At 40.5% G+C, this 16,765-nt stretch overlaps 1 protein-coding gene across 1 annotated transcript in view; it reads left to right on the top strand.

Annotated features, from left to right (window-relative positions):
* Positions 1 to 10,877: 10,877 nt before the first annotated feature.
* The window catches only part of TRAT1 (T cell receptor associated transmembrane adaptor 1), a 45,769-nt gene continuing 39,881 nt past the window's right edge, over positions 10,878 to 16,765 (top strand). Inside the window, exon 1 of the mRNA XM_075852809.1 lies at positions 10,878 to 11,233. Within this exon, the coding sequence (XP_075708924.1) occupies positions 11,218 to 11,233 (16 nt within the window). The 5' untranslated portion in view covers positions 10,878 to 11,217. The remainder of the gene's footprint in view (positions 11,234 to 16,765) is intronic.

The raw sequence follows: 16,765 nt of genomic DNA, 5'->3' as shown, positions 1-16,765 counted from the left end.
AAAATGTCAGGGCAGGTGGCATAAGAATTGTCATGAGTAACAAACAAGTGGTTAGCGCAGGCGCAAATATAATGGTGGTTTCTCTTGGCTCAAATACCCACAAAATCTCTCTCAGACCGGAGCAGGCAAAACTAAATTGGGTATGATCCAACAAATACCCTAAATAACATATATAAAGTACAGTGAAGTTTACCGCTCAGACGGCACTGGTAACAGTCCAATATCATTCAGTATGGACTCTCTCCCAGAAAAATGCAGTGGACAGTCCGCAATCCAATGAGGGTGTGGATGGTAATTCTTATCCTTGTAGTTCCACCGAGCTCCTTATCGTCTCTCTCCACATTCAAAGAACTCCTGGTAGGAAAAGGATCTTATGTCTCTAATAGATGGAAAAAGGAAGACACATAGTGCAACACCCTCTGAAAAAAGATTGCTCCACGCCAAGTTTAATCCATACTCACAGAAGTAACAAGAAATAAAAGCATCAAGGTAAGTAAAAATCGTTAAAATTTCTAGGCGGCACGCCAAACACTCTCGCCCGACCCTGGGTTTCGCCCTTCCGGCTTCCTCTGGGGCATGTGTGATGTGTCTAATTAACAGGTTTATATAGCCGCATATCATTTAAATTTACATAAATTTACATACATAAAAAATGGTTAAAAAAAACAACATATACACCCACAATGATCTCTGCAATATATAGAGATAATCTGATCTTACCATCATAATCGTATACATATATATACACTTTTATTATTTTTATATAAATGCCTAATCTCTTTAAAAAGTTAGCGCAGGCGGCAGGCAATTATAGTTAACGGTACATACTCAGGTCAGTCACAGGGGATCCAAACAAAGTATGGAGCAGGATATTACTGGCAAGCTAGGAAGGAAGCGTTGGTAGAGTGGGAGGCTGACCGCAAAAGAGCCAGGAGCCAAAAGTGGCGGGGATCCGGTAAGTATATTGTGGCGGGGAGTGGTGGGCATTACAGTTCTTCATTATGTTCCCTATACAGTTTCTTAATCTAATTGGTCACTCTCCCCTATTATAATCCACAATGATCCACCTTTGAACACCATTTTAAAGTTTACATAATTAATTAACTACAGAGAAATTTTGCAAATACACTGCATTACACTGCATTACTTGTAGTGATGCACTAAATCTTATAATGATCCAGAGAAAGGTAGCTTCCTCTGGGAGTACGAATGGGTTGCTATGGCACCCAGGGGCCTATCGATGTCCCCCAGTTCTGTTATGTCCCAGAGCCTATTAAGCCCTGCCATTAGTATTGCAGTGTATTATTTGAGCTACTCCAAAATATGTAAAACAAAAGTCAAATAAACTTTCCTCCCTTACTTATTATTGAAAAGAATAACAAAAACGTAACATAATATCGCAGCATCTATTACAATGTAGGAAAAAACTCTAAAGAACAACGCCAAAATAGCAGATTTTGTTCATACCCTCTCCCCAATATCAAGAATACAAAGTAATTAAAAATTCACATTTGTACCCCAAAATGGTACGAATGAAAACCACAAGTTTTTGTGCAAAAAACAAGCCCTTATAAAGCTTAGTCGAGGGAAAACTAAAAATGTTACATGTTTTGGTATTGCCGCAATCGTAACAACCCACAGAATAAAGTGAACAAATATGGTAAATGCGTAAAATTATATCCAAATGAACAATGGTCAAAATTGCTATTTTTTTTTTACATTCCACCCAAAAAATGTTTTTAAAGCTATCTGATACACTATATGTACCCTGAAATGCTTCCACTAAAAAATACAACTCATCACACAAAAAACAAGACCGTATATTGGCTATGGCAATGGAAAGATACAAAAGTTATTGCTTTCAGAATGCTGAGATAAAAAAAACGAAAAAAAAATCTGCATCCTTAACCCCTTCCCGACATTTGACGTATCCATACACCAAAGTCGGGTAGGGGAAGAATGGAGCGGGCTCACGGAGTGAACCCGCTCCATACGATGCCGGTGTTGGCTGTATATTACAGCCGACACCTCAGAGTAACTAGCGGCATCGCGCTAGTGCGCGATCCCGCTAGTATAACTCGTTAAATCCCGCGGTCAACAGAGACCAAGCATTTGTTAGAAAGAGGGGGGCGACCTCCTCTAACAGCTCATAGCGCCCCCCGCAATGCAATCGTGGGAGGGCGATGGTTGCTATGACTGCCTGGGTGCCTAATGAAGACCCCCAGGTCCGCCATCTTTGTACACCTATTAAGCCCTAGAGCATAGTAAAAACATAAATAAATAAACATAATTGGTATTGCCGCGTCCGTAAAAGTCTAAACTATTATAATATATCGTTATTTAACCTGCACGGTGAACACCGTAAAAAAAAATTAATTGTAAACGCCAGAATCTCTATTTTTTGGTCACCTAATCTCCCAGAAAATTAAATAAAAAGTGATCAAACCGTCGCATTTACACCAAAATGATATTATTAAAAACTACAGCTTATCCCGCGAAAAATAAGCCCTCATACCACTTTCGACGGAAAAATAAAAAAGTTGTGGCTCTTGGAATTTGGCGACACAAAATACATTTTCTTTTTTACACTTAGGTTTTTACTTGTAGAAAGTAGTAAAATATAGAAAAAACTATATTTGGTATCGCCGTAGTCGTATTGACCCAGAAAATAAAGTTAACATGTTGTTTTAATTGCACAGTGAATTCTGTAAAAACGGCGCACAAAAAAACCATGGAAGAATAGCTGTTCTTTTCATTTTCTACCCCACAAATAAGTTTTTGCCTGTTTCCTAGTACATTATATGGCAAAATAAATTGTGCTACGAAAAACGACAACTCGTCCCGCAAAAATCAAGCCCTCATAGTACTATATCAACGGAAAAATAAAGACGTTATGGCTTTTGGAAGGTGGGGAGGAAAAAACGAAAATGAAAATCTGAAAAAGGGCTGCGGCGGGAAGGGGTTAAGGTCATTTTACTATCATGGACATTTATGATAAAGCCACAGGATATGCCATAAATGTCAGATAGATGTGGGTCCCACCTCTGGGACCCGCACCTATCTCTAGAACGGGGCCCCCTAAACCCCGTTCAACCGCACTGTGTTCCGGCTGAAGTGTGTAATTCCCCATCGTGAAGAAGAAGGCTGTTTCCGTAACTCTCATAGTAGTGAATGGCAATTACATAAACAGTGTAGCATGCGAGCTACGCTGTTTCCGTAACTAACATTCAGTTCTATAGGACTTAAGGAAACAGCGTAGCTCACCGAGCTACACTGTTTTCTTCTTCATGGTGGGGAATCACATGCGTCAGCTGGAACAGGGAGCGGTAGAACGGGGTTTAGGGGGCCCCGTTATAGAGATAGGTATAGGTCCCAGAGGAGGGACCCGCATCTACCTGACATTTATGGCATATCCTGTGGATATGTTATAAATGTCCCTGATGGGAAGACCTCTTTAAGGCTCAAAGTAGGTTGCATCGTTAGGGGCTAAAAATAGATGGTAGTTATCATCGGGCCTCTTGATAAGTCATGCTGCCCTTGGGTAGGGTAGCACGATCTTGGTGACAGCCAGGTTAATTTATACTGGCCATCTTGTAATGCCCACACACAGGGGCGCACACAGAAATTTTACTTGGGGTTTGTCCAAGCTGCCTGATGCTGCTACCCTTCTCAACCCCCTGGTAGATTCTCAGTTCTTCTCAGTTCAACTTGCATCCAGCGCCGGTAGCCACGATCCATCCCCCTCCGCTTTTCTAATTAGAGGCTGAGAAGTAGAGACACAAGTGCACAGTGCCGAAGCCAGCCGTATTCACTTTTGTCAGCGTCTTTCTCTCTCTGTACTCAGTGTAGCAGGTGTGCTCGTCTTCTCCTCAGACTACTGATTGGCTGCCTTCTTCTGTGATTTGCTGCTCCAAGGAATAAAATCTAGGTAGGGGGTGGAGAATAGAAAACAATGGTGCCACACACACTATCAGCCACATAAGTAGTAAATGTAGGATAGGGAAGTGATGGTATCACAAACCCAGATCTGACCTCTCGAAAAAAAAACAGACCTCAGACCAGACCACAAAATTAATTCAGACCTTAGCCCAAACCCTTAAAATGTACCTACAGTTATAAAAGAAAAGAATTTGCAATATGAATTTGCAAATAATCTGCAAGACACTCTGTCTTCTACTGTCTAGTGTGTAGGCCGTGGCACGAACCACAGCTGGTCCATGCTGCAGTTTGCCATATATATATCCTGACACAATGATTTAGAAAGACAATTACAGTGCAAACTTGCACTATAACGGTTTTCTTTTATAACTGGAGGTAAGCTTTAAAAAAATCAAAACCCCAGACGAGGCCCCCTAAATAAATCTGACCCGAGACCAGAACCCTAAGTAAATCAGACCCCAGACCAGACCCCCTAAATAAATCAGACCCCAGACCAGACCCCCTAAATAAATCAGACCCCAGACCAGACACTCTATACAAATAAAACCCCAGACCAGACACCCTTAATAAATCAGACAACAGACCAGAACCCCTATATAAATACAGGCGCCAGACCAGACCCCATAAATTAATCAGACTCCAGGCCAAACCTCCTAAATATATCAAACCCCAGGCCCCGGTTATTAGCAGGATATTGTGTACGCTCATCCACACTATATCTTGGAGTTGTTAGGCTTCAAGTCCCAGTGGGGTGGCAGCAGCGCCTCAACGACAAAAAGCTCCAGGAGTGGTGAGGATTCTGACAACAGCTTTATGTATTGAATTTGCATGATGCAAATCAAGTCCAGGTAATAGGCCTATATAAAAAAAATCTCTTCATATACGTCTTGGATGGCGGGGCATAGGGAGTTCAAGATCCGTCGGACCCATGCCCAGATGCGTGCCACTATGTGGGCCTCACATATCTGTTTCCCCACCAATAGCAGATGACTGGAGCGTTGTTCTCTAAACAGAGCTCTACAACAAGCTTATTCTAAGGGCACCTTAGGGGTGGTATCCGGCCGATTTGCCCCGGTTCCCCCGAACCAGTTGTTAAAATTACAGCTGGTTCGCAGAACCGGGTGAAGCGGAAAATCGGAACCGGTCCTCTGCACTCAATTGTATTAGCGTCTTAAGGACATGGATACAATTGAGTTCACTAGCGCTGCCCTGGCGAGTCACATGATGCCTTGCCATTCGGCACTTCAGTGATGATGCAGTCGGCGCGATGACGTCATCGCGCCGCTAGATCGTTCCGCTGGAGGAGGACTAGCATCACTGGAGTATTGCATTGCAACGGGACAGGTAAGCATATAATGTTTTTTCCTTTTATTGTGGGGCCTTAACTATAGGGGACAATAAGTACAGCGGAGGACTATATAGGGGACAATAACTACAGGGGAAGGAATATATAAGGGACACTAACAACAGGGGAGGACTATATAGGGGACAATAACTATGGGGAGGACTATATAGGTGGCAATAACTACAGGACAGCACTATATAGGGGACAATACCTACAGGAGAGCACTATATAGGGGGCACTAAATACAGGTGAGGACTATATAGGGAACAATAACTACAGGAGAGAACTGTATAGGGGGCACTAACTACAGGGGAGGACTATATAGGGGGCACTAATTACAGTGGAGGACTATGTAGGGGGCATTAACTACAGGGAACGCTACTATCTACAGGGGGCTCTATGAGAGGCACTATAGCGGTTTTTACACTGGGCAACTATCGGGCAGATCAGCGTTCTTAGAACGCTCGTTGCCGATAATTGCCCTGAGTAAACAGGGCAGCGATTAGCAGATAACCGAACAACCGAGTTGTCAGCAGTACATCTCCTTGTCTAAACAGGGAGACATGCTGAAAACATGATGGTAATGTATGGGGAAGAGCGTTCGGAGTAACGACCACTCGTCCCCATCCATAGCTCCATGTGACAGGAGCAAACGAGCGCCTATCAACGATGTATAGTTGATCGGCGCTCGCTGCATTGGCCGAATATCGGCAGGTGTAAAAGGCCTTGTGTGTGGTGCATTACTTTACAGTGTTTGACATAATTTTATTCATGGACACAGTGTATAGTCCTATTATATTCAGGAGTACAGTGTATAGTACTATTATATTCAGCACAGTGTGTAGTATTATTATATTCAGGAGCACAGGGTATAGTACTATTATATTCAGGAGCACAGTGAATAGTACTATTATATTCAGGAGCACAGTGTATAGTACTATTATATTCTGGAGCACAGTGTATAGTACTATTGTATTCAGGAGCACAGTGTATAGGTCTATTATATTCAGGAGTACAGTGTATAGTAGTATTATATTCTGGATTACAGTGTATAGTGCTATCATATTCAGGAGCACAGTGTATAGTACTATTATATTCTGGAGCACAGTATATAGTACTATATCCAAAAAAGAGAATGTGAAGCAGCACTCAAATAAAGTGAATTTATTCATCCAACATGGAACCACAACGTTTTACCTCCTCTATGAAGGCATTTTCAAGACTTGAAAATGCCTTCATAGAGGAGGTGAAACGTTGTGGTTCCATGTTGGATGAATAAATTCACTTTATTTGAGTGCTGCTTCACGTTCTCTTTTTTGGATATCTAACACATAAGGAGAGGTCACTCCTTTATTTTTGAAGCTTTGCACCAGCCTAGTCAGGCATTTGTTCACAGTGCTGCTCCAATCCTTTGCTTTTTTTGTATATAGTACTATTGTATTCAGGGGCACAGTGTATAGTACTATTATATCCAGGAGTACAGTGTATAGTACTATTATATTCAGGAGTACAGTGTATAGTGTCACAAAGGGCGTGTGGACCTACTAGGCCATACCGCCTTAACGATATGGCAGCTGGCGAACAGGACACAGGTCAAAGTCTATAGTTCATATAGGTGTACCTGTGGTAGCAAGGAGGCAGCTAACAACGAGACTCGTCCAGGATCCTCAAACACTGTGTGAAATGTCCCTAGGAACCCCTGGAAGTCACGGGTCTCTGGTCCTTGGCTCTCCCAGATAGGGTTCACCCATGCTAGGGCCCTGCCAGTCAGGAGAGAGACGATGAAAGCGACCCTTGCGCCATCAGTCGAAAATGCCCTTGCATACAGGTTTAAGTGGATCTGGCATTGGTTCAAAAATCCCCTGCAGGTCTTCGCGTCCCCATCATAGTGATAAGGTAGCAGTAAAGAAAATTGGGGTTTAGCACAGCTAGGAGGTGTAGTCAGAGGGTCTGTACTGCCAGCAGGTGTAGTAGGAGGAATGGCAGTTTGCACATCCAGCCAATGTGCAATAACGTTCAATGCCTGGAGGAGTTGTTCCTGTCGAGGTCTAGCAGTTCCGCCCGCATCAATTGTGACGTCATCATGGTCTTTTGTATTGACCAGCGGGCTCCATGGCCTGAGCCTACTGTCACGAAGGGTGCGTGGACCTACTGGGCCGTACGGCCTTAACGGTATGGCAGCTGGCCAACAGGACACAGGTCAAAGTCTATAGTTCGTATAAGTGTACCTGTGGTAGCTTCAGACAGTAGCAAGACAGGCTCGGACGGGACTAGGCAGCAGGCAGGCACTAGGCATGGTGAAGCAGAGCAGGCAAGGTACTCAGCGCACCACGACTCCAACTGAATACGGAACTTGGACCAGGATAACACGGGACATTACATATAGTACTATTATGTTCGGGGGCAGAGTGTATGATACTATTATATTTTGGGGCACAGTATATGATACTAGTATATTTTGTAGCACAGTGTGTGATAGTATTATATTCAGGGGCATTGTATATGATACTATTATATTTAGGAGCATAGAGTGCGACACAATGAGAATTTTATCTTCGTTTATAGATGCGGAAATGTTGGAAAAGTGAGAAGCTGAAGACATCTGAGCGGCAAACTGAAGAAATGGGTCGTGGCCGGGAGAAGTCATCATAGAGGACCAAAGAAAAGAGAAAAAGAACGACTCCAATCTGAGAAGTTGCCACCGGTGAGTCACTAAATGTAAATGTTTATTCTCCCTGTGATTGATCAGTACTATCGTTCTTTTTTTGTGAAACAACAACTCCCAGCATATCCTTACCATCATTCTGGTTATACTGGGAGCTGTTGTGTTATGCCATACAAACTTATATGACAGGAGTTAAACTGAATTTGCAAATGATCTGAGCTGCATTTGTGCTTGTGCTGTACGTATGTACTGAGCTTAGTTCTGATGCTGTATATATGTACTGAGCTTGGTTCTGGAGTTATATACATCATAACAACCAAGCTCAATACATATAAACACTACCAAAGAGAAGCTCATAACATATATACAACTCCAGAACCAAGATCAGTATATATATACAACACCAGAACAAAGCTCAGTACATATATACAACACCAGAACAAAGCTCAGTACATATATACACCAGAACCAAGCTCAGTACATATACACTCACCAGAACCAAGCTCAGTACATATATATTCACCAGAACCAAGCTCAGTACCTATATACAGCACCATAAATACAGTGCTGAGCTTGGTTTTGGTGATGTATTTATGTACTGAGCTTAGTTCTCTTGAGTATATATGTGCTGAGCTTGGGTTTGGTACTGTATATATGTACTGAGCTTTGTTCTGGTGCTGTATTTCTATGCTGAGCTTGGTTCTGGTGTACTTTATATGCACTGAGCTTTGTTCTGGTGTTGTATATATGTACTGAGCTTGGTTCTGGTGTGGTGCTGTATTTATATGCTAAGCTTGGTTCTGGTGCACTTTATATGTACTGAGTGTCATGTCCGTGGCTGTGGGCCATCAGCGCCACTCTCCCCATGACAGCTGCAGCCACAAGTCAGCGAGCGCTGGCCCGAGTCTCCTCCTCAGGAGACGCCAGCGCTCGCTTCCACTCACCTCAGCCAGATCCCATAGGGATGAAGCATCAGGCCGTGAGTACCCTGGACTATAAGAGGGGTCCAGCCCCCTGCTTTGATGCCTGAGCGTTGTTGTTGTTGTTTCCCTAGTTTGTCTATGCAATGGCCTCCTAGTGTGTTCCTGTTCCCTGCATTCCGTACTATCCTGGTCGAGTACTGTGCTGAGCCGTGTTGTATTCCACGCCACACCTGCTTCACCACGCCTGACGTCTACCTGCTACCTAGTCCCAGCCGAGCCTGCCTTGCTACTGTACGAGCTGTCACACTATACCCTATACGAACTATAGACATTGGCCTGTGACCTGTTGGCCAGCTGCCATACCGCCAAGGCGGTACGGCCCAGTGGGTCCACAGACCCTACGTGACACAGAGCTTGGTTCTGGTGAGTATATATATACTGAGCTTGGTTCTGGTGCTGTTTTTGTGTATTGAGCTTGGTTCTGGTGTTGTATTTATGTACTTGGCTATGTTCTGGTGCTGTATATATGTGCTGAGCTTTCTTCTGGTGATGTATTTATGTACTTGGCTTAGTTCTGGTGCTGTATATATGCACTGAGCTTTGTTCTGCTGCGGTATATATGTACTGAGCTTGGTTCTGGTGCTGTATTTATGTACTTGGCTTTGTTCTGGTGCTGTATATATGTACTGAGCTTGGTTCTGGTGCTATATATATGTACTGAGCTTGCTCCTGGCACCGTATCTGTGCATTAGCCGGGAGAGTTGTCGCGGCTTACTGCGCACGCTCCACTGTCCTCCGCCCTTCTCACAGTCCACAGCCTAACTAAATGGGCTGAGCACTCTTAGGATATTGAATGTATGCATATAGGTCTATACGTAATGGGTGAGTTTAATATAATGAGCGTCGGTAGGTAGGTAGATAGGTATGTACACTTATGTAACTATATACATAGTGTGGAAATCCACACTAAAACATTCTGGACAGGGAATTTCTTTATTTAGAGTCCACTTTAATATAGAGGGCGTATTTTGAATATTGTAATTGATTTATTTTATTATTAGAATAATTTTTTAAGGGCCCGATACACCGCAAAACACAGCGACCCCCTCCTATCACGTATATATTTGTCCGCAAAACAGGGGACTTTGAATCCCACCCCTGGGGCACTCCTAATCCGCAAAATGGGTGGTTCACATTTAATTAGGGAAGTATGCTGAACTGGACTGTCATTGACTGCCTCGGGTACTTGCTAATGTAAGGAACAGAAAAATTATAGTTCTTGCATTTGAAACATTTTCTACACTATGATCATGTCTGCAGGGCATATCTTTTCATTTTTATATTTTATTTTTTACCTTTGCTGTGTAAACTGGTGTGGTGCTGTGTTGGTTGTGTCATTTTGTTACATAGAGCATACTATCTCATCGTGGAGCACCCACACATGACAGCAATATATTAGTTGCAATGCAATAAGACCAAGATTGATTTTAATCAGTATAAATGCATTAAAGGGATCCTGTCATCAACATCTTACCTGTTAAACTAGCCTGACCCCTCAATGGCCGCAGCTGTCCAGAGTTCGTTCCTGTTCTCTTCTTTCCTGAAGTCCTCCTCTGTCGGTAAATATAGTCATTTAAACTTTTCCCGCCTTTTATGGTAATTATTTTTCCCTCTGGGACGGAGCTTCTTAACCACGCCCACTGCCACCACCTGTCCAGCCCTGACTGGCTAAGGAGTTGTCAATCAAAAAGGAGGTGGAGTCCACTCTGAGACGCTGGAGGAATGAAAACCTGACTCTTTTCAGATGAAGATTTGACTCTTTTCTGCTGATTTGCATACGGCGTGGACCACTGAAAAACAGAATACTAAAGGTACAGAGCTTACTTAGAACATATTTATAGCTTAGATGACAATGATTTTTCACCCACTTTCACCAGGTATTGCTGGCTTTATAGCTAAAATGCTGGTGACAGGTTCCCTTTAAGAGGGAAAGCCATAGGGTGGCTAGCTAATAATAAAATGTACTGCAAACAATAGCTCTCTGTGCTTCTGCGTTATTTATGGTACTGTATATAGAAAGAATTGTGGCTGCACAAAACGACATTCAAAACATGCATGCTTTTTGTACTCCACTTTTATGATACCTTGACAATGCTGAAAAAGACAAATCTGAAACATTTTGTATTAAAGAGTTCACTTGCTATCTTTCTGTATCTTATTTCCTGTTTGAGGACTGCACAAAAAGTGGAATGCACCAAATAAGCATACATAAAACCTTTTACTGGTGAAAGAACAATACCTCCATGTAATGTTTCCTTCTACTCAGCAGAAAGCATTCTGCAGCAATGACAGCTTTTACAGGTACGTGCCTATTAATAAAGAAACATACTACAGGTAAGATTGTACATGACATGTAAGTTATTTTTTCCTATATGTCCCTACAAAAACGACATGTGTAATATCTATCCATCTATCTATCTATCTATCTATCTATCTATCTATCTATCTATCTATCTATCTATCTATCTATCTATCTATCTATCTATCTATCTATCTATCTATCTATCTATCTATCTATCTATCTCATATCTATCTATCTATCTCATATCTATCTATCTATCTATCTCATATCTATCTATCTATCTATCTATCTATCTATCTATCTATCTATCTATCTATCTATCTATCTATCTATCTATCTATCTATCTATCTATCTATCTATCTCATATCTATCTATCTATCTATCTATCTATCTATCTATCTATCTATCTATCTATCTATCTATCTATCTATCTATCTATCTATCTATCTATCTATCTATCTATCTATCTATCTATCTATCTATCCATCCATCCATCCATCCATCCATCCATCCCCCTCTCTCTCTATCTATCTATCTATCTATCTATCTATCTATCTATCTATCTATCTATCTATCTATCTATCTATCTATCTATCTATCTATCTATCTATCTATCTATCTATCTATCTATCTATCTCATATCTATCTCATATCTATCTCATATCTATCTCATATCTATCTCATATCTATCTCATATCTATCTATCTATCTATCTATCTATCTATCTATCTATCTATCTATCTATCTATCTATCTATCTATCTATCTATCTATCTATCCCTCTCTCTCTCTCTCTCTCTCTCTCTCTCTCTCTCTCTCTCTCTCTCTCTCTCTCTCTATCTATCTATCTCTCTATCTCATATCTATCTATCTCATATCTGTCTGTCTGTTATGGGAGCTGTTCTTCTAAATTGCCATACAAGTCAAATAAAAAAATTATATATTTTCTTAGGCCACATTCACACAGTGTGGTCGTGGCATGTTTATTACATATGTTTTTTTTAATAGGAGACGGCTCAGAGTGGACATAAATAATCTACAATATTTCTGGTACTCCCTAAAAACAGCAAACATATAACATACATAACCTTTTGGTGTTACATAGTTTCATAGTTAGCAGAGGTGTAGCTATAGCAGTCGCACCCAGGCCCAGGTGTCTGAAGCAGGCCCAAAGGTCCCTCTTCCGCAGGATGTGACACCACTACTATGAATGGGACCTTATAGTTAAAGCTCCTTTTACATATTTTGTATATGGGTCAGGAGCTTCAAGTTATGCCCCTGATAAATAGTTATGTTAAATAAGACATAAGTAAACATAAACACTGTTCAACCTATTATTCCTATATGGTAGTTGCCAGATGTCCTAAAAGCAAAGCTGTCAGCAATTTTATGCTGCCTTTAGAGAGTGACAGACATGCTGATTTTAGCAGTTTGTCGCTTATGTTCGAATGTTACATGATTGTCAAGAACCTCAATTTAAGCTGTTGCAGCGCTCGCATCGCGCTGGGAGAAAGGAGTCCGGCATATTTATGAGCTGCAGCTCCCCACCACCAGCCACCGATGATTGACAGATTTCTGCCCATGCATAGTAATTGGGAGAAAGCTGTCAATCAGCTGCGGCTGCCGGCTGGGCGGGGGGAGAGCCAGATCATAAATACGCTGGACTCCTTCCTCCCGGGGTCATGCGAGTGCTGCACCGTTTAAAATGTAAGTTCTCAACATTCATGTAACATTCCCACATAAGCGACAGACCTTTAAAATCAGCATGTCTGTCACTACTTTATGCTGCCCTCAGAGAGAGAGAGAAAAGAGAAAAAAAAAACACCTTACATGGAAATGAAAAAAGCAAACCTTTATTTTTCTTTGATTACAAATCAAAAATATTATAGTACAGATGTAGCCATCTTTAACTTGACTCTGATATCTTGCTGCAGCGTGATATCACACAACAAAAGCCGTTGAAAAGTCTTTGAAAAAATCAAGATAAGAGATCTAGCCATTGCTTATTCAACGCGTTAAAAGTCAAGATAAAGATTGCTACATCTGTACTGTCAATATATAGACTCCAAAAGCAATTGTAGTGAGGGCTGGGCATCGTTTATAACAAAAACATCCCCCCATATCATATAGGCAGCTTCATGCAATGATCCATACACAGAAGAGAACAATCAGAACTTTTCAAGCCAATTTGTATATAAAAATTTGAATTTTATTAAACACATATAGCAGACAATGTTAAAATATATGAAGACAAGACCCTAGTATGAACAGAGGAGCTAGTAATTACAATTGCTGCATATATTATATGGGTTTACAAGTTGTATAAAAAATTTTTTTGAAGAAGTATGCACCTACACCCAAAGGGGAATCATCCCATTCTTAGTCAGTACATTATATAAACATGTTCGGCGAATGTAAGAGAGAAAGGGTGGAATAAAGTGACAGTGCTTCACAATAGTATTTATAACAGCAGCCTTACCCATAGACAGCAAGAGAGGTAGTTATCAGTGTCCACTCCTCCACATGAACCCCAACGCGCGTTTCGCCACGAGTGCTTCCTCAGGCAGATGTGTGTATGTGTACTAACCTTAGCAGCCCTTAAATAGTCCATGGAGGGTGTCATTAGCATGATGAATAACGGCGCATCTCCATTGGTGCGACCGGAAACGAGGCAAGCCCCACTTCCTGCTCCAGACTCTGCAGCAAACATCCGGATTCCCGACGCGTAACGGGAGTTTCGGACATGTGCAGTGTGCCCTTGGAGACGGAGAGGGAAAGCGTCGCAACCAGCAGCCACAACGGACATGCGCACTGTATCACTAAAGAGCTTTTGATAGTGTAAGTAAAGGGATTGTGTGCTGTGATCTTTTCCTTATTACCCTGTATTATCAAAGTATATTAGATAGCTCTTGGGAACCTAGTTTGCCATACAACCCTTACATGACAGTATGCGTAAAAAATACTTAGCAAAATATTATGGCTTATGTCTCTGCGGGAATAGTCGTGTAAATGGAACTGTATGTTGCAAGAGTATATATGAAAATAATAAGAATATGAAGAAAGAAATGGGTGTGATAATATTATCATATCATATCATAAGAAAAATAATGATAGAATAAAAAAAAAAAATGAATAAAATATAAGGATGAAAAAAGAAAAGTGTACCATAAAACACAAAACAATCTATACGTGTATAACATATTGAGACAAATAATACATAAATTAGGGGGTGCCTAATGACCCAATATACTGAAACACTCATATTTGATAAAATATTAATTTTACAAAAATGTAACAAAAATGTATCTATAAAAAAACGTGATAAAGATTCATATACACCAGTGCGATAATAGTTTTTTATATACAGTATCATATAGCTATTTCCAAAGGAACGTACTCAAAATACCAGTTATTTTCAATAATTAGTACACAACCATAGTTGTATAATAGTACACCAAAAAGGTGGTAGATAATTTATATATTACATACACGCTCAATTTCATAACCAAGCAAAGAACAAAAGAAAAAAATGGCCATTTACTTGAGTATGGCAAAAATAGGACAGCAAATCCACATTTTCAAACAAAACCATTATGTACAGGATTCAACGAAGATTCAAGGGCTCTCTCCCGTTCCATATGTTGGACATGGGGCAATTTCTGTACTGTGTTTTATTTTAATACATGTATTGCTCTTATTTTTATATTTGACACAATGAAACGAACACATATTTTCTATATTTACCGATGTAAGGATTTTTCGAACAACATAGATTGTACTAATATTGCTATATATCTGTCTATATAATTTAAGCAGAACAATAAATCTGTAGCAGAATGCGTCCAGGGACATACAAATAGAGCTAAGAACCCATACACATTAAATGAAAGTCCGCCAACTGTCTAATGTGTATGATCATCTCCCGACTTTACCCAAACGGCAGATGTTAGGGGAAAGAAGGATCAGGCATGTTGGATTTCAACATGCCTGATGTTTTGTTCCCATGGGTCTGGCAGTGACTTATTTACCTCTCCCCATTAAAATAAACATAGGCCCTACAGTTATCTAAAGTGTATGGGCACTTTTAGCATTAGCTGGTGGTTCATGTAAGATGCGGGTGGAAACAGACTACTCAAATCTTTTTCTTTATCATTGTTGCTACGTCTCATTATTGTTACAGGTTACAGATGATTGTGGAGGGACATTGTGCAAAGACCCTACTTTTTTTTATGCATAACCATACTCTTTAATAGATTTTCGTTAAAAAAATTACTGCAAAAATCTGTTAAGTATACAAACATTTAAGCATCAAATAGCAATAAATCCTAAAATAATTTTCAGAGTATCTGCTTATATGAAATTAGGAGCCAGACTCTCACTTTTTAGAGCAATAAAGTTACTTTATAAATTATATCCCATTCCAAAGTAATGACATTTATAAAGCAAAGGAGAAAACATGGATTGGGTGAAAAGTAGGGACTTTTGAAAAAGGGACATGTGACATGTATGAGATTGTGTCCATCCGTAAATCCTCCTGAATGTAATTTTTTGTGCATAATACTATACATATAAAATGTTATTTTATGCTTATGCTATTTTTATTTAATTTAATTTATAGATATAAAGTTGTTTAAATGCAACACTATGATACATATATTTATATATTATAGAGCAACTGGTTGACTATGCTGGTCCTTTACTTGGGTCAAAACCTTTATAGATAAATTAGGCACATCTAAAGCTGGTCATACAGTGGCGATATCATATGCTTGGGACTACTTGCTACTAGCCGTGACGCTTTTTCTACAAAACATATCACTTGTCGAGTAATAATTGAGATCTACTAATTTTTTTAATTATATTTTACGTTCTCCTTTAATTCTGTGTTACGCCCATGTTATTTTTTTTCTACAATGTAATTACCAGCACATAGTATACATAATGTAACATCTGTTTTCTGGCACGATTTTCTTCTTTCATCTATCTAGATCACATTTCTTTAAAAAAACAAATAGTGTGGAACAAGAGAGAATACATTTAACAACAGTGGTTTTTGTAACCTAATTTTATTGAGTTTCCAACACAGTAGAAAGGGAACAAAGAATTGAGCAGATAGTAAATTTCAAAGGGCATCTACTGTGAGGAATTGAAGCCATTATAATGACATTTGGAAAGTTGTAGAAATGGGGGAGGCAGTGTAAAGACAGGTAGGATTCCTGGATACAAATGTATAGAGATGAGCGAACCGGGACAACCGAACCCGGTTTCGGTCCGAACTTCAGGAAAAGTTCGGTTCGCAGCGAATCCGAACTTTACCGGGTTCGGCCGAACCCGTTTTGACCGAACCCGGCTACATTTTGGCGCCTGCCACATGTTACATCTAAAATGGAGGATTACAGAAGATCACCTGACATCAGGCTACCCCATAATGCCTTGCAAACGGCTCTCCCAGCCTATCGGGAGGCAGCATAGGGGCGGGCTCAAGCCTGCAATAAAAGTCTATGCACGGAGCTCAGCGGCCATTTTACAGA

Source organism: Rhinoderma darwinii, chromosome 2 (genome assembly GCF_050947455.1).
Source record: "Rhinoderma darwinii isolate aRhiDar2 chromosome 2, aRhiDar2.hap1, whole genome shotgun sequence".
In the NCBI taxonomy this organism is placed as follows: Eukaryota; Metazoa; Chordata; class Amphibia; order Anura; family Rhinodermatidae; genus Rhinoderma; species Rhinoderma darwinii.
Note: the sequence above shows the minus strand (reverse complement) of the source record. Positions and strands in the feature narration are given on the sequence as shown.